The 23,403-nt window shown below is 28.1% G+C and overlaps 1 protein-coding gene and 1 pseudogene across 1 annotated transcript; both read left to right on the top strand.

Annotated features, from left to right (window-relative positions):
* Positions 1-358: 358 nt before the first annotated feature.
* Positions 359-18,295, top strand: LOC132935162 (piwi-like protein Ago3; annotated as a pseudogene).
* Positions 18,243-22,093, top strand: LOC132935170 (E3 ubiquitin-protein ligase Topors-like). The gene is made up of 8 exons (XM_061001643.1): positions 18,243-18,413; positions 18,811-18,923; positions 19,005-19,058; positions 19,991-20,151; positions 20,547-20,646; positions 21,118-21,445; positions 21,509-21,738; positions 21,889-22,093. Exons 1-8 carry the CDS (start codon positions 18,243-18,245, stop codon positions 21,983-21,985), a joined length of 1,254 nt encoding a protein of 417 aa, XP_060857626.1. The 3' UTR covers positions 21,986-22,093.
* The last annotated feature ends 1,310 nt before the right edge of the window (positions 22,094-23,403 follow it).

Raw genomic sequence — 23,403 nt, forward strand, 5'->3', positions numbered from 1 at the left:
CTGGTTTTGTTTTAAGTGATTTGCTGACTTAGAATCTTTTGAGAATATAATCTAGATAAAAACCATAAAATCAAAATTGTACATTAGTTATTTACACGTTATTTAGTAACATAAATTGTATATTTTAAATGGTTAATGAATAATAACACAGGCAGTTTTAGCATGCAATCTTTATTAATAAGTAATAAGTTAAATAATAATACCTGTGATTTGTTGGCTAAGTCCATAATTAAATAAGTACTTAGTATGAATTAATTAAATTTCTGTTGTCATAGAACTTTCCGTGTAGGGTCCGCACTCCGCCTTATAAGTCTTATCAATGTATCAGTAGCCACGCAACTGTGATTTGGCTTAAATAATGATAACGGCATATCGAGGAGCCACCGTGACACGATTTAAAATTACGCTTGCTGGAATTAACACGGTCGCCCAAAGCATAACCACTAATCAGTCCGTTCACTTTCACTCCGTTCCGTATTGTTCTATGGTATTGTCGTAGAACAACTTGTTAACGCGGAATCATAAAAATATTATTGTTTTTATGTGCGCAAATCGCCGTCTTTTCATTATAATAAATTGCTCTTTTGCACACAAACACATATACACACCTTAGTACCTTACACATCACTTATACCACGTAGCTCGCTAGTATTTGCGCAGCAAACCCAATCAATTCTAGCCGAACTATAACACCATTACTCACAACCTACTCTGGTCAGTCGGTGTGTGATAAGGTGCGTGTAAAAGCTTCAACGCCCAGCGCACATACTATTATTGCTTTGTTCCCAACAATCTTATAATTTGACGGAAAAAAACCTACCATTACTATTAGGTACAGGTAGGTGTTATTGTTTTTTTATAGCATAGGTGTTTAAAACATAAAATTCCAGAATTTTGGGAAACTCAAAAATCCTAAACATTTTTAATTATCTAATATTATCATTATATGCTCTTTTAAAAAAAAATATTTTTTCTATTATAACTTACTATACCTACTATTTGTTATTATTATTATTTTGGACGTTTTTTCCGATGTATTTATTATTATGATTGGCGGAGATATTACACATCTGAGTAGTGAGTCTATAAAGTTTATAACAAATACCAATACTGTATTCTATGGTCTGGATTGTAGAATTATTTATTTGAAAAATTATACTATACATACTTACATAAAAATTCGTTTTTTTATTTAAATTATGTAATATTGTAAGGAAGCAAGTACCTTGCAATTCAAAAAAAGCAATTTTTCAAATATGTACATCAATATTTTCAGAAAAAATTTAGAATTTATTAATAATAATATCACGAATAGTTAAAAGTTATTTCATTTAAACCAATTGTCAATATTTTTTGTGGAACCATACTGATAATTTTTACTTTACTATTCTAATAAAATTTTTTACTCTTTTTCCATTTATGTATCTTCTGAAAGTTGGTTTTTTGACTTCCAAAGTATTGCTTCTTCAACAAAAATTATGCGAGTCTAATAAGACTATTAGACTAATTAATATAAAAGCTTGAAAAACTTAATTAAATACTATTAGTAACTATTGGTTTCACTGCTTAATGTAATCAGTTCTTAAATCATTTTCTAGGAATGTCCGGAAAAGGTTTTTTTAAAGAGCTGTTTGGCTCAGGTCGCTACCGAGGAACCACCTAAACCTGAGGAACCTCCAAAACTAGCAGCACTACCTATACCATATTTTAATGATATACCAAAAGTCCTTGTGGATGCTATAAGTTCTCAAACCCTAGTTAATGGGAATCAACAAGTAGCACACAGAAGAAGGGTAATTATTATTGTTTTACTTGTAGAAATGAATCATTTATTACACTAGTTAGGTACATTATTACATTAATGGTAGTACTTAAGTGTTTAGTATTACACAAAATTAAAGACTGCTTAATATTATATATTAATATTTGAACTAAAAAAAAATTAATAATTAAAAATTATTTTATTTTTTAAGCGGGTTGTTTTTATGAATGATAATGCATTTGCATTTATTTTTTGTGTATATATAGGTATACAAAAAGTAAATAAAAATTGGTGAACTTTTTTCATATATTGTAAAAATCAAGTTCTATAAGATGTACATTCTTAATTTACTTAATAATATTTACAAAAATTTAAAAATAATATTAATTTAAGTAGATAAATTACCTATAACTAATCTCAGTTTGAAAATTTATATGTAAAACATACATAGGTACCTGGCTGGTTAGTTACTAATTTCATAATTTTATTTTTATTAAAATTATTATGAATAATGTACCTATGTATGTTTTACATATACATTTTCAAACTGAGATTACTTTTAGGTAATTCATCTACTTAAATTAATATTATTTTAAATTTTTCTAAATATTATTAAGTAAGTTTAGAATGTACTTAGAACTTGATTTTTACAATATATGAAAAATAGTTCACCAATTTTTATTTACTTTTTGTATGCCTATATATACATAAAAAATAAACCATATTAATAAATAATAATTTTTTTCCCTATAGGTTACCTACATAATACTATCATTTATTATTTTTTCATTGAGTTTAATTACTGAATTAATTACTTAGCATACAATAAGAGATGAAATAGAAAAGTATTCAAGTTTTAATATTAATTTTTATTATAATATTATATTGTTTAGAATACTAAAGTATAGTTTTTGTTTGAATATTTTGTGTGTTTGCAGGCTATGTTAGCTAATATTGCTCTGACGCCATACAAACAACATTCTCAAACACTGATCTAGGGGATTTAAAAAACAACATGTTAGTATTGTTATGTTTATATAATTTATAAAAAACATAAATATATCAATGCTAATTTAATTTAATATACTTATAAATAAGTTGTTTTATGTACTTCAGTTTCTAAACTAAATATTATTTTCTTATTAATAATAACCATTTTATTATATTTGCCTGTATTTAAAATCATAGGTATAGTCTGTCCAGCAGAAGAATTGCTGATATTATGCATCCCTACGCGACAACCCTGTCATCAAGACCTTTTCCTCTATGGCAGGGTGTCACGTGAGGATGCACAGAAGAACTAATTTTTGTCAGTCCTTGGCGGGTTTTCTCGCTGGACAGAGTATCCAATTTATGGTTTATAGTCTCATATTAATTGTGAGTCAATTGATAAATTCCTTCATTTATTATTGTTAAGATGATTAATATTTTGTTTTTTAAAAAAACATTTCTATAATTTCTATTTTATTTAAATTAAATTAATAAAAACAATTCTTTATTTTCTCAGGTGTCCAAATATTAGTCCCAATCATAAAAAAACAGAGGTATCTAAATTACTTACATCCCTAAAGCAGCCACAAACACAAATTGTTGATATTCCAGCAGCAAAGGAAGAAAAGTCTCTAGTTATATGTAGAGTCATAAAAAAGTCTAAAAAAGATACTTACGACATGTAGGATAAATATATGTTTTATGTATTGATAATAATTTTTAAGGTTATAAGTAGAACAATGTATTATGATGAATTAGATGAATCATTAAGTAAAAAATGTATTTATTATTTTTAATATTTGGGTTTATAACTACATAATATTCCAAAATATTTTAATTTATAATAGATCACCATTTACACCCTTGACAATAATTATTTAGAATTTTTTTAATCTTGTATACTTAAACAATACTTACAATGTTATATTGATTATAAATATTTACATATATTCATAATCCTAATTTCTGCAGTTTTATTATCATTATTTTGAAATACAATGTTGTGTTCTTCTTTTAATGTTTCAAATTGATGATTTTATGTTTGTTATTTTTCTATAGGGCTCAATTATCATCAAATTATATAAGAATTAAATTGGAAGGAGATGATGGAATATATGAATATAGAGTTGATTTCAATCCTCCGATTGATGCCAAATCTGCTAGGTTTTTTTTTGGTGAATCAACACAAAGATTTATTCCCTCTAAAAACTTTTGATGGAACATTACTTTATATGCCAAAAATGCTACCACAAAAATGTAATTATTTATCAAAAAAATATATTACTAAAAACAATTATTAATAACATATGTTAAATTTTTTACTAGATAACCAAATTAGTGGGGATATTAAGAGATGAATCTGAAGTGACATTAACAATAACATTTAAGGGTAAAAATTCTCTGTGTAAATGTACACATTTTTGTAACATTTTTTACGCTGAATAATGAAGAATTTTGGTCTAGTAGAATTTGGAAGAAGTTGTTATGATCCAAATAAAAAGATATTCATTCCTGAATTCAAGTAAACTAAATCCAATTTTAAATACTTGTGGTATTGACATCAATTAAATAATTGTTTGAATATTTATTGTAGACTCAAAGTTTGGCCAGGATTCATGACTACTATTGATGGTTTGAAAATGGTCTTTATATGTGTGCTGAACTATCACACAGGGTTTTACGTGTACAAACGGTATTTCAAATAACTGTTACGGTTATTGACGTTTTAACAACTACATTTAATGTTTTTAGGCAAAATATTAATGTTTTTAATAATATGTATTAAATTTTTTTTTACACTATTAATATCTTGTGTAATAATTAATGAAATGTATTTATGGTGGCTCATTAGCTGCACATTACCCGCTTTATTTTTATTGTTTGTAATCCTTCAATTTTATTATGAAATAAAGGAGAATAAGGATAAGCCTTGTCTTATAGATATTATTAATAATATTTTTCTTTATTATAATCGGTTATATTCAATAATCCTGTAAACCAATACAATTTATAATTCTCAATTAATTTTATTTGTGGCAAATATATTTATATATTTACAATTACAATCTGAATATAATTTTTTTTGTTCTTTTACTTGTATTTTAAATTCATAAGTTTAACTAATCAACTATGCACCTGCAAGATTTTATTTTAAATACCTTATTTGTATATTTTTATAGGACAGACATCATGATGAATGCGAAAAACAACAATATAGATATTAAGCAAGAAATAATGGCTACATTATGTGGTTCTACAGTAATTACATATTACAACTGTAAATCATACAGAGTTGATGATGTAGACTTAACAATGAATCCTTTATCAACTTTTGAACGAGATGGTGTTGAAGTAAGTATTTTTAATTTCATCTAGATACTTATAAATCTTAAATGTTATTAATTTTTATTTTCTTCTCTGTTTAGGTAACATACAAAGATTATTATACAAATATGTATGAAGTTGAAATCAAAAATCTTCAACAGCCCATGATTATTACAAAAGCAAAAAAAAAAGATATGAATAAAAATAATGCAAATGTTGGTAATTAAATAGTCAAATTAAAATCATTTTATCATCAATATTATTTTAAATTTACAGGATTTAGGTATTTGTTGCTTAGTTCCTGAGCTTTGCAATTTGACAGGACTGACTGATATAATGAAAGAAGACTTTAAGCTGATGAAGGCTCTTCAAACTCATACTTTGGTTACACCAGAAGTGCGACAAAATGTTATAGTTGAATTTGTTAATCGTATAAATGGTATAAAACTGATTTTATGCCTACTTAAACTCTATTAAATGATTTAATATAATATTTTTGAAAATCATAATTGATAAAATTTCTAATAAAATATTAGTTTTTTTTCAATTTTAATATTGAGGTGTATAATAAGTGAGAATCAACACATTACACCATAAATTGATTTCTTTTTTGATAAATTTTATAGCTCATGAAGAAGGTAGCAGGAAATTTAAAGATTGGGGGCTAATGATGCGTCCAATCCCAGTGAAAATGTAAGGTCCCGTTTATAAAATAGAAACAATATTACTGGGAAGTAATATTAGAAAACAAGTTGGAATAAATATGGACTGGAGAATGGATGTAGCAAAAAATGCACTGTTTGTTGCTGTAAGTATATAAAATACGTAAGAAATGTTTCTTGCAGTTTGTAGTTTATTTGTACTGTTTAACTTATAAAAAGCTTCAAACTTTATCTTCTAAAAAATCATAATATAAATAATTCAATTCTATATTTTATTACTTTATAGATGAACATGTTAAATTGGGGCAATTATGTATAATCCAAGAGATGAAACAACAGCTAAAGCATTTTGCTGTTCTCTGGGTATGGAAATTAATCCTCCAGAACCAATTCAAGTACAGGGGACAAATTCAGAGGTTTTTGTTAGGGCTATAAATAGTACATTAAAGAATAATTCAGAAATACAATTAGTTGTTATAATATTTCCAAACCAAATAGAAGACCGTTATAATGTTATAAAACGGATTTGTTGTACAGAAATTGGAATTCCATCTCAAGTACTAATAGAAAGTACAACTGAACTTATTATTGTCATTAATATATTTTACTGTATTTTATATTTTAGGTAATTGTCTCAAAGACATTATCCAAGCCAGAGCGATTACAATCAATTACTCAGAAGATTGCTTTACAAATTAATTGTAAATTAGGTGGTGCTTGTGGGGCCATTGACATTCCATTGGTAAGGTTTTCCTATGTATTATATATTTTTTTACACTATTGATAATCATTTATTATAATTATTATAAAACATTTTAATAACTCAAGATAGTGAAAATAAACATCTGTCTTTCATGCATATTATTCTATGTGATGTTTTTCAAAACAAAGCAAATAGTGGAAACATAAACAAAAACTGACTATGAATAGATAAAATGTTTTATTTTGTTTCTAATGTTTAGTATAGTTACTATAATTTTTATTTTATTTTTTAGAAAAATACTATGATAGTAAGAATTGATGTATACCATGAGAAAGGTAAACAAATGAGTAGTGTTGTTGGTGTTGTAGCTTCAATGGACAAGACATTTACTGAATGGGCAATGCAAAGGAGTACCCATCAAGAACTTATGAAGTCTGTGCAAGACGCGTTCCATAAAGTGGTGACGCAATTTAAAGAAGTTAGTTTTTGTTGTATTACTAGTAATTTATGTTTTGATATTGTTTTAAAATTAATTACAATACTTTATTCTAGAAAAATGGGTTGTTGCCTGAAAAAATAATTATATATAGAGATGGAGTATCTGATGGGGATTTAAAACAGGTAGAAGAAATTGAACTTCAAGATTTAATAGAATCTTTCAAATGTTACCCAGGAAATTATAATCCTACGGTTACTTTAATTTTTGTTCAGAAACGCAATAACATACGCGTTTTCCAGGTAATATATTATGAAAGATTAAACCAGAACATTGAATTATGGACACACTTTAATTAACTCATTATTATGTTTAGCCAAATTAGGTAAAAATCAATATGATAGTTTCTATTAAAATCTGTAGTTGTTAATAGAAAAAAAAGTCCTTACGTTATTGGTTAATGATAAGTGTTAAGAGGACACTACACAGCCAGTTGTCACCATATTACAAGTGTGTAACAGGAAATGTACGCTCAGCAGACGTTTAACTCCATTGTTTAAGAATTAGAGTGACTTAACCTATGATGAAACTTGATGGTAAGAACATTATCTGTGTTTGTATGTGGTTTTTTTTTACGATAGTTCAATTTTTGAGCAAGTTATGTGTGTTTAATATAGCGTAAATTTAAAATACCAATAACTCACTTAAAAACTGAAATATCTTAAAAATCCCACATACACACACAGTTAATGTTTTTATTATTAAGTTTCATAATAAGTTGATTCACACTAATATATTTTAAACTAACAGAGTTAATCGTGATCTGCTTAGCATACATTTGGTAAGTTACAATCTTGTAAGACGTAGCCACAAATATCTGTACCTGCATGTGTTGTCTCCCGTCTCCGTCTTAGGTCTTTGTAAGACGAGGACAATATATGTGGGTGTAGCGTCCTCTTTAAGCATTAGTCTAATATATCAATTATAACATTATTATTGAATATAATTACATTATTTAGATTTAATATCAATATTAACTATCATTTATGTTATACCTTTAATATAAATTATCGATGGAAAATCAGTTATAAATAAATAAATAATTTGTAGCTAAATTTTTTCATGAAAATCTGCCGATGATTCTAGCGCCCTCTTGGCGTTTTTTCGGTAGCATTTTTTTAAACTACTATAGCCTTACCGAAAAACGCAGCTGGGATACTAGAGAATAATTTGCATGTTTTCGTGGCCCGTTCAATAAATTGCATAAATTATGGATTATTATATTAATTTATGTAAAAAGAAATATTCGTTTTTTTATCACTTAATTTTGACAACTTTAATATTTTTGTTATACCTATCTAGTATGTAAATGAAAGATATCCAAGTTCTGGAACTGTTATTGATAATACTGTAACCAGAAGAAATTATTTCGATTTTTTCTTAGTCTCTCAACATGTTCGTCAGGTAAAGTTTTAATAAATTTTATTTTTTTTAATTTATCTTAGTTTCTTTTTATTATTAATTATTAAAATGATTTTTATGTGCAGGGTACTGTTAATCCAACTCACTATATTGTACTGAAAAATGGATGTAATTTAAGTGTTGAATATATCCAAATATTATCCTTCAAGTTGTGTCACTTGTATTATAATTGGTGTGGCACAGAAAAAGTTCCTGCTCCTGTTCAAGTAAATATAAAATATGAATATGAAATTATTTAGGTATAAATACAACATATTTTGTTGAAATCTTGATCATGAATTCTAAAATAGATTTAGTTATTTATGATTTAAGAATACAAATATAAGGTACAGTTAAACTTGTATAAAGATGTTTGGAGACTGATTTACCACATCATTCAATAATGACAATATGTATTGTGCAATGCATAATTGTATGACTAGGTCCAAATTACAAAATATTGCGTATTGAAAGCAATCAAATTATAAAAGTTATACATTTCTTAATTTTTTATTACTGATCACATGTGGCTCAGTTAGATGTTCCTGGACATATATTCTTAAATTCATTAATATTTTATTACATCGGACTCTCTTCTATATAGATGTAAATATTTATCATATTAAAACATTTTAAGTACACATAACTTGTAGGTTACAAGTGAGTCACTGTAATGGATGGTGTTAAATTTGAATTCAATGATATAATATCATTGTATAAGAAAAACGATTCTGAGCGAAAACGGTCAGTCAGCCTATGATATTACCAAGTATATTTGATGATATTATTGTGAATAAAGTAATTTATATATAACCTATTTACGATATAACCTATATAAATTTTCAATCCTTAGCCATAAAAGTTAAACATTTTATACATTTTTAACCACAAAATAATTAATAAATTATAAATTTGATAAATGTTGTCAAAATTTGAACTTTAAATGCTTATAAAAAAAAAATTATGCCTATGTATTTTTAATATTTTTTAACTATTAGAATGATATATCAGGAGCTTTATATTAAATTTTCACGCTTTTTTACCCAGCAAATAAAATTTTATTGATATTTATAGAAAAAAAAACTAAAAAAATTGAAAACTGACAATGTCCGTAAACAGCTCAAAAAGAGTCAAAATATTTTCAAAATTTTATCGTGTATAGAAAATGCTAATATAAACATTCAGTGAAATTTTCAAGTATCTACAGACATTCGTTTTTTAATTACAATAAAATAAGAAAATTGTTACATGAGAAATCAAGTGAATATCAAATGTTGTAAAAATATAAATTTCAGACGCTCATAAAAATTTAATTTAAGTTTCTTGTAGACATTTTTTTTTTGATAAAGGTAGACAAACTAATGAGTAATCTTATATTACATTTTCAAATCTTAGATTTAAAAAGAAAAATTTTTATGAATTCTCAACTCAAAATAGTTTGCTAATTTTCGTGATTTTTCTGTATTTTGTCAAAATTTTAACTTTAAATGCTTATAAATAAAAACTGTGACTAAGGATTTTTAATTTTTTTTCATCTGCCTTTGAAACAATAACCTAGGAGCCTTCTATTAAATTTTCAAGCTTTTTTACTCAACAGATAAAATTTTATTGATATTTATAGAAAAAAAAACTAATAAAATTGAAAACTGACAATGTCCCTAAATAGCTCAAAAAGAGTAAAAATATTTTGTAAATTTTATGGTGTATAGAAAATGCTAATATAAACATTCAGTCATAATTTCATGTCTCTACGGTCGTTTGTTTTAGAGTTATACCAAAAACCAAAATTCCTGTTTTTCCTTAATTTTTCTTTTGTTTTTCACGTCACTTGTGAAAACTACTGGGAAATTTTTATTTTTGACCCCCCAAAGTACCAACTAGATTCACTTTCCTATCAGAAAAGTTACTATTGAAGAAAATCCAAGCACTTTTACTGTCCTAAAAGGGGATGACAGACACAAAAATCTAGGTGATAATTTTCACAGATTTTGAGATTGTCAAAAATATTCAAGTCTTAAAAAAAACTTAAATGAAAAACCTTTGTTCCAAATGTTATATACATTGGTTTAAGAAGTAAATCGCATTTTTTTGTTGTGGCAAAAAAATATTGTTTTATTTTTTTCCATTTTACTCAAAGTTATTGTTTTATAAGTTGTGAGCCAGCTACACATTTTATGATAAATCACCACAGTTAAATGTAAAGTCAAAAATATTATTATACCTACTTAATATTGTAAATTGTTTGATAATTAATAAAAAATAAATTATATTTATAAAATTCTATCATAATTGTTAAATTATAGAGGTTCAAAGAGTTATAACTTTAAAAGCTTATAATTTTATAAATAAGTAATAAGTAGTTACCTATATAACATACAGTATAAGTTATATTACTTTATTGTTAACGATTGTTGTATTTTAATCAATTAAGACTCAAATTTTCTGATAATATGATTTACAAATTAAAATACCAATTAATACCTACCAATATTCCATACTGTATGCTTATACAGCTATACAGTTACAAATTCAATTTATAACCATTAACATATTATGGTAATTCATAAACATTAGTTGATAACTAATAAGGTATTCATCATCACAAATTAAAATGGACTGACATCGTCTTGGTGAGGGGTGTAGAGAGTAGGACTCGCAAATGTCTGGTGAATGGTAATATTGTATGTTGGACCTTACCTTGATACCCGTACCTGGTAGTACAATTATTTATACTCAATATTAATTTTAACCAGGACTTATAGTTAGACATATTATATCTTAGTCACTGGGTTTTTGTATGTCTATACGGTCACTCTGTCACGGTGTATTCAGTATAGGTACCTAAGTATTTCCTTATAGTTTAGTAGTTTAGTTTTTAGTTATAGTTTTTTTATTTTTACGTTTTATACTTTTATAAACAAACTTAACAATGAATATGTTATGTTTTATAAAAGTAAATGGTAATTACTACCTATGGCTTATTGTGGACTCAAATATAGTGGTAGGTACCTCTCTTTAACAAACTTCTATTTTACGAAACCTTATATATAAACGAAATTTGTAAAATTTCAAGTACTTGAAAACAAGTAGGAGTTACCTCAGTGTTGTATCTAAATATTAAATAACCAATATATTAAATCTATCAACCATTTAGCATATAGATATGTTTCTATATCCAGGATCTCGGTTAATAATATATAATAACATAATATAATATAATATAATATACTATGAATATATTATAAAACCACTTTTTATAATATATATTTTACTTTTCACTAATTTCTACAGTGTACTGTTAGTTTTAATTAGTAATAATTTACTATCTATATTATTCTGTATTCTAATTACAATTCATTATGTACTCAAAGTTTAGAGTAATTTCCATTTTCAGGCACAACAATCAAAAAACTAATTTGAAATTGACCAATATTGTAAACAGTTTTTTGACATAACCTTTAAAAAAGCCCAATATCGTCTTTCTTTCTTTACGTTCTCTATTCCCCAAAAAAGCACACGGCCCCATTTGAAACTGGTATAGGCATGTCATATCTATTCTTATGTTATCTATGGCGGCGGACGGCTCGCGCGTGTTTGTGTGTTGTTTGTAGGCGGGATCTACCGCGTGGCAGACGGTCAGCTGTTGCAAGGGCCTGCATTCCTGTGCGCCGCGCGTATCTCTGCCCATAACCGGTTCCGTCTGCAGTCAGCGTCCACAGTCAGGATCATTGTCTCTTCGCCCGTCACTGCCGACCAGTCGCTAGTTAACCGTGAACCCTTGAACGCACCACACGCTCTGCCTGCTCCGGCCACGTTACTATCGCCACCGAAGTACTTTCTCTGTCGTTCGAATAATTTTAAATTTATACCAACCGATTTTCGTCCGCTTGTCTTGACTAATTTTTTTAACAACAATATTAATTCAGTTTATGATCTGAGTGCGTCTGTCCGCCATCACAGGGACCTAGGTGGAACGTTCCGATTCGCATACTCTTCTCGTATCTCCACGATTTGGCGACCCCAGCACGCCAACACACTCGTAAGTCTACATCTCATATATTATTGTCACAGTCTTTTTCTGGACGCTTAAATAATTTGCGTTAGGTGGAATTTGCAAAAAATATTTTCAAAAAGTCGCTTCATCGATGCTTCACACGAAGTATCCCCGTGTCCGTATTCGTTTGCTATTTTTTTGGTCATCCGTAAAGCAACACCGAAAAGTGTTAATTGAACAAAAGTGATTATATATATATTGGAATAGTTATGGTTTTAATGAATAATTCTCACAATAGTGATTTCAAAAATATTTTTTATGAATCCAAATTCGATTTGTAGAGTTTGATACAATGTGATAAACATAGCGGTACTAGACAATTGATAAGATATTGGGTAGGTAGTGCAAATAAAACATCGGTGGCTGGCAGTTGTCCGAATAATGATAAAGACCGATAAGAGTGGTTGTACGGTGGTTAACCTGTGGTTACCCTGTGACCAACTTTTGGTGGTGTTTCACAGCAAGTCGGGGGATATTTTCGATTTGCGGAGCGGAGCGACGGCGCCGAGGAGCGTAGCGACGAGTGCCGCTAGCATGGCATCACTGTATGAGGTTTTTTCAAATTGGTGTCACTGGAATATGCTGGTATATGCTGGTATGGTATTGTGGTATAAACTGCCTTATCATTTTTCGGACAACTGCCCCCAACTCGTTATGTTTTATGTTTTATAAAACATAACTATGATTGATACCGTGGTTATTGTGATAATATTGATATCAATACGTGTTCTTGTTTGTTACATAAATCAACAGTTTTTAGATTTAAATCATAGTAGGTATACCTAAAAAAAATGAATTTTTTTATGGTAGTTATAACTTATATTAGGTACTTAAATTGTCTATTTCATAAATATCTCGATTTAAACTATACCTACCATTTACAATTTATTGCAAATATCCTGTATGTAGATACGATTTTGAATATGACCGAGCAAGCCCGTTAAATAAAATGCATATAACGCCTTTATTCGCAATTGTTTTGTAAATTAATTTTTTGTAATTGACCAATACAATTAATTTATTTAATTTCGTTTGATATTACATTTGTATTAATTATTTTTATAATATTTATATATTTACGTGTTGCTGTAAGTTGCGTTTAGTCTTAAATTTTTTTTATAAATCGTGGTCCGGGATTAAAAACGAATAATATTTAGTTAAAACACGTCCTCAAACATTTATTAATCATAAATTGCTGCCCAAATACATATTATAACTGTCATTATTTTTTCTTTTATTTATATTCGATTAGCGATTAGACTTGACCTACCTTCCTATACAACTATATCGTGCCTCTGGTTTCGTTTCATGTCGCCGATTATTTTGTGTCTAATTTCATTAATTTATATAATTAAGATATATCACACTCTGTGACTATAGTTCAAACTCTAAACTAAACGCGGCTGGTACGCTGTCATATTAGTACACATGCGATAATGGCCAAAGGGCAAAGATATAAATCACATAAATATAAACATAAATATACATATCACCCGTACCAAAACTAATAGGACATAATAGCGAGTATCTATATTAAATTATACTTAATATAATAAATTACGCATAAGCGTTAAATAAAAATTAAAAATAAATATAATTTTCATCAATATTATAATATTTTATATGTTTCAACATATTTGAATTCGTCAATAATCCATTTTTATTATATGCAATCGTAAAGTCTTTCACTGTAAATATTACGTACCATATTTAATTTGTTTTTTATATAAATTGCGGTTCGGGTGTATTACACTGTATCTATATGTAAATCTATTGCAGCCTAAGTAATTTTTAACTATTACGTAAGTTACGTCTAGGGATACTTTTCAGTAATGTATTTACGAGGGGGGGGGATACATTTTTGTTTGTAAAGTTAAGTTTTCATATTTTCTGTTTTTTTCAATATGATATTACTTTTAAGTATGTCTGTTTTCTAAATGTTCTTGCCGTGGTAATTTTACCGCTCTGATATACTATACACCACTAGTAATTCGCGACATACCTATATGTGACTATTGGACAGCGAAAACATATATCACTATGATAGTACTGTATGGTGTACTGTATTTTTTAATTTTCTAAGAATTATTTTTCATCCATGAGTGTTTATAATAAACCCGATAAATAGTCGGTAAATAAAACAAAAATTACCACGAAGACTGTAGATTTACCATAGTCTATAGGGCATGGTGTTATTTTTAGTGACTGAAGTGTAGTTAGTTACAGAAAAAATTGTATTCTCCTCTGGGTTACATGCTTTTGATGTTTTGTGATAAAGAGTTTTACCAAATATTCATGAACTCTTGAAAATATTGTGTTTTTTGCCTGTGTCAACTGCTACACCTGAACGATGTTTTTCAAGCTTTTATTAAGTATTAAGTCTTACCTAATAAAAAGGTAGACAGAAGTAAATATTATATCAATTTTCCTAAATTTGTACGCCGTATCCCGAATGTATAGATTTATACTTACAAATTCCAAATTTGTGGTTACAAATTATTACGAATTGGTTACTAATTTGTGAAACTGTTTTTGTAACGACATTTTTACTTAGTGGTGCCAGAGTCAGTGACCTATATATTAATTTTATTCTTTAGATACTGAAAGTAGCGATAGATTATACAGCGTAGGTTTTAGGTCCACCAAATTTGATTTTGAGATATTTCCGGAAATAATTGTGCACAAACGACCAGACTTTGTGCACAAACGATGCACAAAAGATCTGCTCAACCAGAAATTTTAAATTGTAAAATGGGGAGGTGCCGTAGCACCACACGCCGTTTCTATCATCCCTCGAAATTTATTTGATGATATCTCCGGAAATAATAATTTTGCAGAAAATATCGGACTTCGTGCACATTCGTTCACAAATGATGCACAAATGAATGGCGCAAACAGAATTTGAAAATTCCAAATCACATAACTTAAAGTATTGTAATTTTTTTTTAAAGCGTTTGATGTTGACCTTATATTTTTTATATGAAAACCTAAAACTGCAAATAATTTATTAGGTAGGTAGGTAGGTAATATACTATAAAGATAAAAATATAATCATAACGATTTTAATAATAATAACTTAATCCTGTAGGATATTGAGTGAAAGCTGAATAATAATGGTTAGAATTACAATAAAGATAAATGTACTGTCTAGTAAAAAAAAATACGGATACAGTGGGAGGAGCGCTCCCTTCACCCACTAAAATACGCTCATATACTTAATGGTGCTCTCAATGACACTATATACCACCATTTACAGATATGGTAAAGTTTTAGAAATTACATTTTAGTAAAACGATAGTTGCAATATTAAAACAATTAAGATAATGTTAATGGTCTATATGACTATCACATATTTGTATTATATTGTTTGTACTTTGTACACACCATTAGTTGTTTTGTTGATTGGCCACAAAAATACAAATTACATGTGAAAATAAAACAGATATCACTAGATCATATTGTAAATCCGATAATATTGTCCATGAGTCACCACTATCCTATTCATGATCTGACAATTCTCAATTTCGTTTAGTCTATCTTTGAAATCGAGGAGGAACACGTCTTCTTCTTAAGGTTTCCTAACGTCTCTTATATTTTGTAAGTACACACATTTAAAATAATTTTAATTGCAGGTAAAAAATAAACTTAGTTTTTGATTCATATAATATAGGTATAATATTATAATAAAAATATTTTCTTGTGGTACATTAATAAACTTAATAATTTCATCTCGCAGTCAAATAGTCGATAAATATTTTTCAAATTGCGGTGTTTAGGTAGGTACTTTGGGACGTTGTATATTCTTATAATTGCAAAATATATTATATTACCGTTATTGTATTCTGCATGGGCGAGTAGTTGGTGCGTGTAGGTACTCAATAGATAAAATAATCTTGTTGTATATTCTTAATATTACCATGTAAAACATCGCTATCTCGAATTTTTCGTCATCTCGAACTCAGATTTGAAATAACTATTCCATTACAACTCGACATCTCGAATATTTTCTGTACCTCTCGAGTTTCGACAAAACAAATGTTTACTTGCACATGTAATAATACAATATAATTTTAAATAAAAAATGTTTAGCCGTAATAGCGTACCTACGGTTGGTACACACGTATGTAGTATGTTACCTACCGTAAAATGCCACCTAAGTACCAAAAAACTGTGCACGTGCAGTACCTATGCTACTTACAGGAGAATATGATATAGCTTCCTACTCTTCTGTGTATTATATTTGTATTTAATTTTAATATGGGAAAGCAACTGTGGCTTGAGTTCTTGATAAACGACATAATATTATAACGTCCGTCTGTTATACAATACTATAATAGCCAAATATCAATACATTATACTGGTAACTATCTACTGGTCAATTTCCACCAAGCCCCATAATCACTTACTTTTAGAAATTAAATTAATTTAGTTTTGTTGTGTCTATCCATCTCGCCGTATTAAGCAACAGATAATATTATGTTAAACCACCAACCAAAAGATAATGGCGGTGGTCAGTAACTTAAACGCAATACGACAATTGAACACACCCGTAAACTTAGGTAGGTAGCTTTTTACGATAGGTACCATACTACACCAGTCACCAACGAAGTAGAGGTTGGTAGCATACTACACGAGTACCTTAATATACCTTATTACTATTCATTAGTTTATATTAAGAGCCGCACCCGCATATGTTGTATCCGTCTTACACGCGTACGATGTAGACAAAACGCGTTTGCGCAGTCTGAGTAAAACTCGCTCAATATTGGTTTTAGAGTAAGAATACCTATTATAAAATTGAACTGTGACAATATTTCTGAGGGCAAGTTGTTGCATTTTTCCATTATACCCGATGTAACGTCCATTATATCGTTTCGAAATAGAAAAAATTTCAACATTTTTAAAATACCTTAAACTTTTCAAAATTTAAATTTAAAAAAAAACGCAACGACAAATTAAGTTTTTTAAAAAATCGATCCAATTTTTTGGTGTGTCTCAAATACTTATAATCATAGATACTTAAATTATAGTTTTATAATTATTGAACTTTTATTATTTATACAAGTGTGGTGCCTGAAACACCACCTCCACTCAGAATTATTTTTACGTGTTCAATTATTTTATATTTACCATTGAATTCAAATTTAACACATCCATTACAATGACATAACCGACAACTACTTTTTCAACTACTTCATTATATATTGTTAAATTTTTCTTATTGCATTAATTTAAGTTACAAATAAATATATATGTAATAGAGACTTTCGGATAGAATAACTATTTAAATTTATATGCGATGCTCATCCAGGTTATTGTAACTATCGTAATTAATACTTTAGCACAATCATTAGGTAAATGTTCTATATTATTTTCTTATCACAGCCATGCTCACAGACGGGGTAAATCAAGCAATTTTTCTTTTGCAGTGGTATTTAAAAGAATCACCTTTAAAAAAAGTTTAATAAAAGTTTACTTTATTAATTAATATTATGAACATCGGCCCAATCCGCAATAACACATTTAGATGTGCAACGACTAAAATTTAATTTATGCCTGGCTCCTAAAATCTAATTTTTAGTTGTCGCGATAACTCAGCAGGAAATCTAAATACTTTGCTAATTATATTAGTTTAAGTATTAATGAATATAATATATATATTAATGAAGTATATAAAAGTACTACATATTTACTTTATGTAACTAATGATATTTTTTACAGAATAATTAATCTACTTTTTATTTCACAATGATTTAATTTGTCAATTATCTAATAATATTATGAATCTTACAATGTAGTGCAGTTGTCATTGACGGTGAAGTATTGGTATCAATTATCAATAATTAATAATGGACATTCTTAATAACGAACCTACTGGACGCCCTTCAACACCAGACCCAAGATGTTCAATTTGTTTGAATGAATTAACCAATAAGTGTTATACCAATGCATGTGTGCATTTATTCTGTTTTCATTGTTTGAAATTGTGGTCAAATACGTGCTTACAACAATGTTCAAGTGTAAGTTTAGTTAAGCCTTATAAATAATTATAAATTGTTAAAATTGTGTATATCATATTGTATGTATGTCTTGAATAGAAATTTACTGTTTTATACGGATTGTGGAATATACTGTTTTATTTTCATTATAAATATGAAATTTGGGTACATTTTATTTGTTAAGATATTCACTTTAATTATTACTTCCATTGATTTTAATGAACATTAAATTTTTTCTCGGTAATTTAAATTTGTATAAATAGGTCCAATGATAGTTGAAAAAGTAAGGAAACTGAACTTAAATTGAACATCAGAAAAATGTTATCATATTTGTTGTCTAAAGTCTTTATTTAGTAAAATCGAAAAAATATAATATAATAAATTAATTAGGTTATGTTTTTATATATTTATTATTTAGTCTGAACCAACTTGTCCATTGTGTAAGAAAAATTTCAGATATATTTATCATTCATTTAATGATCTGGGCACCCATGAAACACATACTGTTCCTGTACTGGACAGATTACCGAAGTAAGAAACACATTATTTAATAACATTGATATAATATGATGTTTAAATTTACAATATTTATTACAATGTTTGTTTTTCTAGTCCAACACCAAGATTATTTGTGCGGCCATTTAATCAATTATTAAATGATAACAGGTAAGATACTAGTACTTATTAATTATTGGGTATATAACATTACATAATATGTTTACCATAATTGTATATTAAATTTGGAATGTTAAGTATAAACAATTCATCTTATTTATTTAACATTTGTTTAAAAATGTATCAATGTACTCAATATTAAAATACCTTTCTCTTTCAGAATATAAGTAGGTACCTACACCAGGGGGTGACAATAACACATGCAGAGTTTGCAATGAAGCCTATATTAATCATTATATTATTTTTGTTATAACCTAGTTATTATGTATAGTTTACCAAAGATCAGTGGCGTGTTTAGTATTTTTTGTAGGGGGCGGATGACAAGAATTTTAGTTTACAGATTACTATGTAATTATTATAATATAATAACACACTTGTATTTAAAGGGCTATGGGGGCGGATTTGTCCCCATATCCGCCCCTGTAGATACGCCCCTCCCAAAGATGGATATATCTCACTCGAATATGTCTAAAGTAACAACTGTATCGATGCTAGAAAAAAATGGTATTTACAATATTACATTGGTCATAAAGTTTTATTAGTCAACCAAGAATATTTACAAAAAACTGTGTACAAGTACATGCCAGGTGAAATTTGGATTATATAATACGTATCATAATATATTTTTTGTACACTAAAATTTCGAGACAAAAAATGTGTAGTATTATTTTAAATATGTAATTTTAAAATAATATTATATATTTAGCATTTTTGATAAAAATACAGAATTTTACAAATGATTCCATTTTGCTGCAATGTGTTTCGGCGATATTTTAAAATTATTTGCTCAAATGCATTATGTTAAATTGTCCAAAAGTTGAATGTTGTATCGTATATTCAAATATGTACTTCTAAAATTATTCTACTAGATATAAAAATAATCAAATTACTACTGGATTTTCATGTTTTGTCTAAAATTTCAGTGATATGCATCCACTCCTGAATATTGATCATGTGAACCAGATAAATATGTTTTCCTTGCCGAGTGTATATAACCTTGGCACATTGGTCCAAAATCATGGTCAATTTTTTTATTACCCGTCTCAGAACTATCCACGTCCTTCTGTACAAACGACAATCAATGGTATTTATTATAATTTTGTTAAATGAACGCCACTCCCATGTGTCGAATCCGTTCTACAAATGTACAACATTGCAAAATGTAACGTTTTAAATAATCCATTTTATTCAATTGTTTTTAAAATTCGAGTAAATTGATATATTATTAAATTTTAAAATAAGATTATTATCTAGGCCCTAGGGCATATCGGATATTTGATATTTAATTTTAAATTCAGCGATGATAATTTTAAAATCTTCAAAAATTTTACAGTTTTTAACTTGCGTTGTAACTAAAATGTCAACAAAAATGTGAACGTAAAATTTGATATATTGTTTGTTTGTAAAGTGGAGACAACACACACGTTAGTGGCATTCTTTTAGTTTATATATTATTTTAACATTTCCTTTAACTTTCAGGTCAAGGAGCAAGAATACATGTGTACGTTGATGATGTATGGGCTATGCCATTACCAGATACAGCTGGCCATTTCAGATATTTTACCTCAGCTAACTATCGGTAAAATTTAAAAAAATTATGTTTCTATTTTATTTTAAAATTTTACTTTTGAATAATAACTATTATCATTATTCTATCATTATAATAACAGAAATATTATAATCCCCTATAAATGTTTCTAAAATAACTTTATTTTAATCCAATTCTAGTATGTATTAACTGACAATATAATTTCTAAAAGAACTCTTATAGTATTTAATATTTTAAATTTTTACAGCTATATTTAGTAATTGGGTTTAGTATTTATTTAGTAACTTGTTCGAACTTCTAGAAAAAATGTAGAATAGATAAGGAGATGGGAATTATATTGAGATAAAAATATAAGTAGAAATTTGGTTTATCAGCAGTTTTTCAGTTGTATTTAATGGTAAACCTTTTGCCTCAAATTTTATGGAAATGTTGAATTAAAAAAATTAGTTTGAATTTTTTTTTAATTTATGATTGTATTAATGCATGTTTTTATTCTTACAGAGATGATCCAACAGAAATGTTCAGAATGTTTGAATTCATAATTAGAGATGTTGTGGCCATACGGGAATCTGTAAGAGTAGAGGATCTACCCATGGCATTCCCTGAGAACATTGATATGATTGTAACAAGTTGGATAATGCAATCACTTGCATCTTATGAAATAAGCCATTCAGATTTTTTCAACAACTTAAGGCCTCTTCTAAATACACGAACACTCCATTTTTGCCATGAACTATACAACTTTGCTAATAGTCCATATAATATTGTGGACTATGATCGCAATGTTCAATATTATGCTACTTATCAGCCTCGTGACAGTGAATCGACTGTAAAATGAACAAAACATTACAAATTATGAGTTATTGTTAATATAAATAAAATATATTTTTAGGCTCCATTTTATCAAGAACAAGCACCACCAATCCAAACCATTGATATAATCATTGTACAGGATTCAGATAATGAAGAACTTCAAAGGCCAATTATAATAGAAGATAGTTCTAGCACCGATGACTCTGATGTTGAAATTCTTAGTCAATCCTCCCGTTCTACCGATCCACTTATTTCGGCCTCTATGGACCAACCATCTACATCTACTAGATTAAATATACCAAACAATAGGTAAGACAATTATTTTTTTCAAATCTTGTTTATATTATATTTTATATACAAATAAAGATGTATAATTGTATTTTTTTTATTTATTTCAATTGATAAAATTTATTTGAGGAGACGAAAAATATTCTCACTTACTTCAAATTCTTCTTCTAGTTCTCGGTCTGAATATGGTGGTTTATCTCGAGTATCATATTCATCTCAAGTAAAAAGAGGCTCGCTCAATCTAGACTCTTCATCAGATGATGAATAATCAATAATTACTACACAAGGTTCTCAAACTGCTCACTTAAAATTTCCTGATGTTAATAAAACAAAGAAAAAAGAACGCCAATGATTCACGGTCTGAAATCAATAATCAAAGTACCAACAGAAATCGATCCTATTCAGGAATATCTTCATCTTCGGGAGAAACAGATATAAGATCAATTCTAGTCTACCAATATAGTGTAGCACTAAGTAGTAGTACTAAGTAAACTAGTATTAATTTATCAAAAAAAAATATGTAATATTTATCATTCAATTTTCATTATGTAATCACTGTAGAAATTAAAATCGTCAATCCCAGTAGACAGGAATGAACAATATTTATGATTTTATTTTATTTTTCTAATTAAAAAATGTATGCTTAAATATATGTATTTGATGCCATAACATAAAAACAAATGTATGATAGTTGATAATCTTGATGATCAAGTATTCCGTAAGATAAAAAAAACTATTTTTTTTCAAAAAATTGTATTTTTGTGCTTTTTATTTAAATATATTTAATTCTCATTTGCTTTTATAACCTTTCATGAATAATGAACAATAAGCAAGTGTAAAACTGTATTAAATTTATAAAAACGTAAGAATTCAAATTTTGTAAACACAAAGCTTGAAAGCCCGTTGAATCGCTTCTCATCGTATAGGTACTGTAATTTATCAATAAATGCTAATTTTAAAAATGGGTTCATACATTGAATATGCACGCTTAACACCTACAATACAGCAGAGCAATTACTCCTGTTTTTTTGTGATTTATGCTCATTGGCGCAACTAGGGGGGGGTGCTTTGCGTCCTTAGCACCCCCTAAGTCAAAATGAGCACCCCCTAAAAAATCGTTAGGTGTCTCATTGAGTCAAGAAAAACTATTTTTAGGAATTCTCAAGACAAATAATTTTTTTTAAGTTTTCCCTTGAACTACCTAACAGTTGGTGTTAATCATAATGGTCCATAACAGTTGACAGATATACACTATGACTATATCTATCTAGGTATGCTCATATGCATATATTAATTTTATAATAATATACATTAATATTTAATACACACAAACCCGAAATACTCATTAATTATCATATAAGTTGTAACAACACAGCATTTTTTGGAACATTATTTCAATAGAAACAGTCCCCGAGCGTACCTTAGTAGAAAAAGTCCACGGTTGTGCGTACCCACTCTCACGCAATAGTCGTTTATAACAAATAATATCGCGCGCTAATGCGTAAATGATCGCGGTATTATGTAACCATTGTCCCCCGACCACCACAACCAACAGTGCTCGGTGTCCGAACGTCGTTGCTCACAGCCGCCGATGCCGTCAGCGCCTCCGTCGTGCCCGGCGGCACGACACCGTTGGAGCAACCTGTCCCCAAAAGGCCAATTATTGTATAATTCCCACCAAAGCAT

Source organism: Metopolophium dirhodum, chromosome 1, assembly GCF_019925205.1.
Source record: "Metopolophium dirhodum isolate CAU chromosome 1, ASM1992520v1, whole genome shotgun sequence".
NCBI lineage: Eukaryota > Metazoa > Arthropoda > Insecta > Hemiptera > Aphididae > Metopolophium > Metopolophium dirhodum.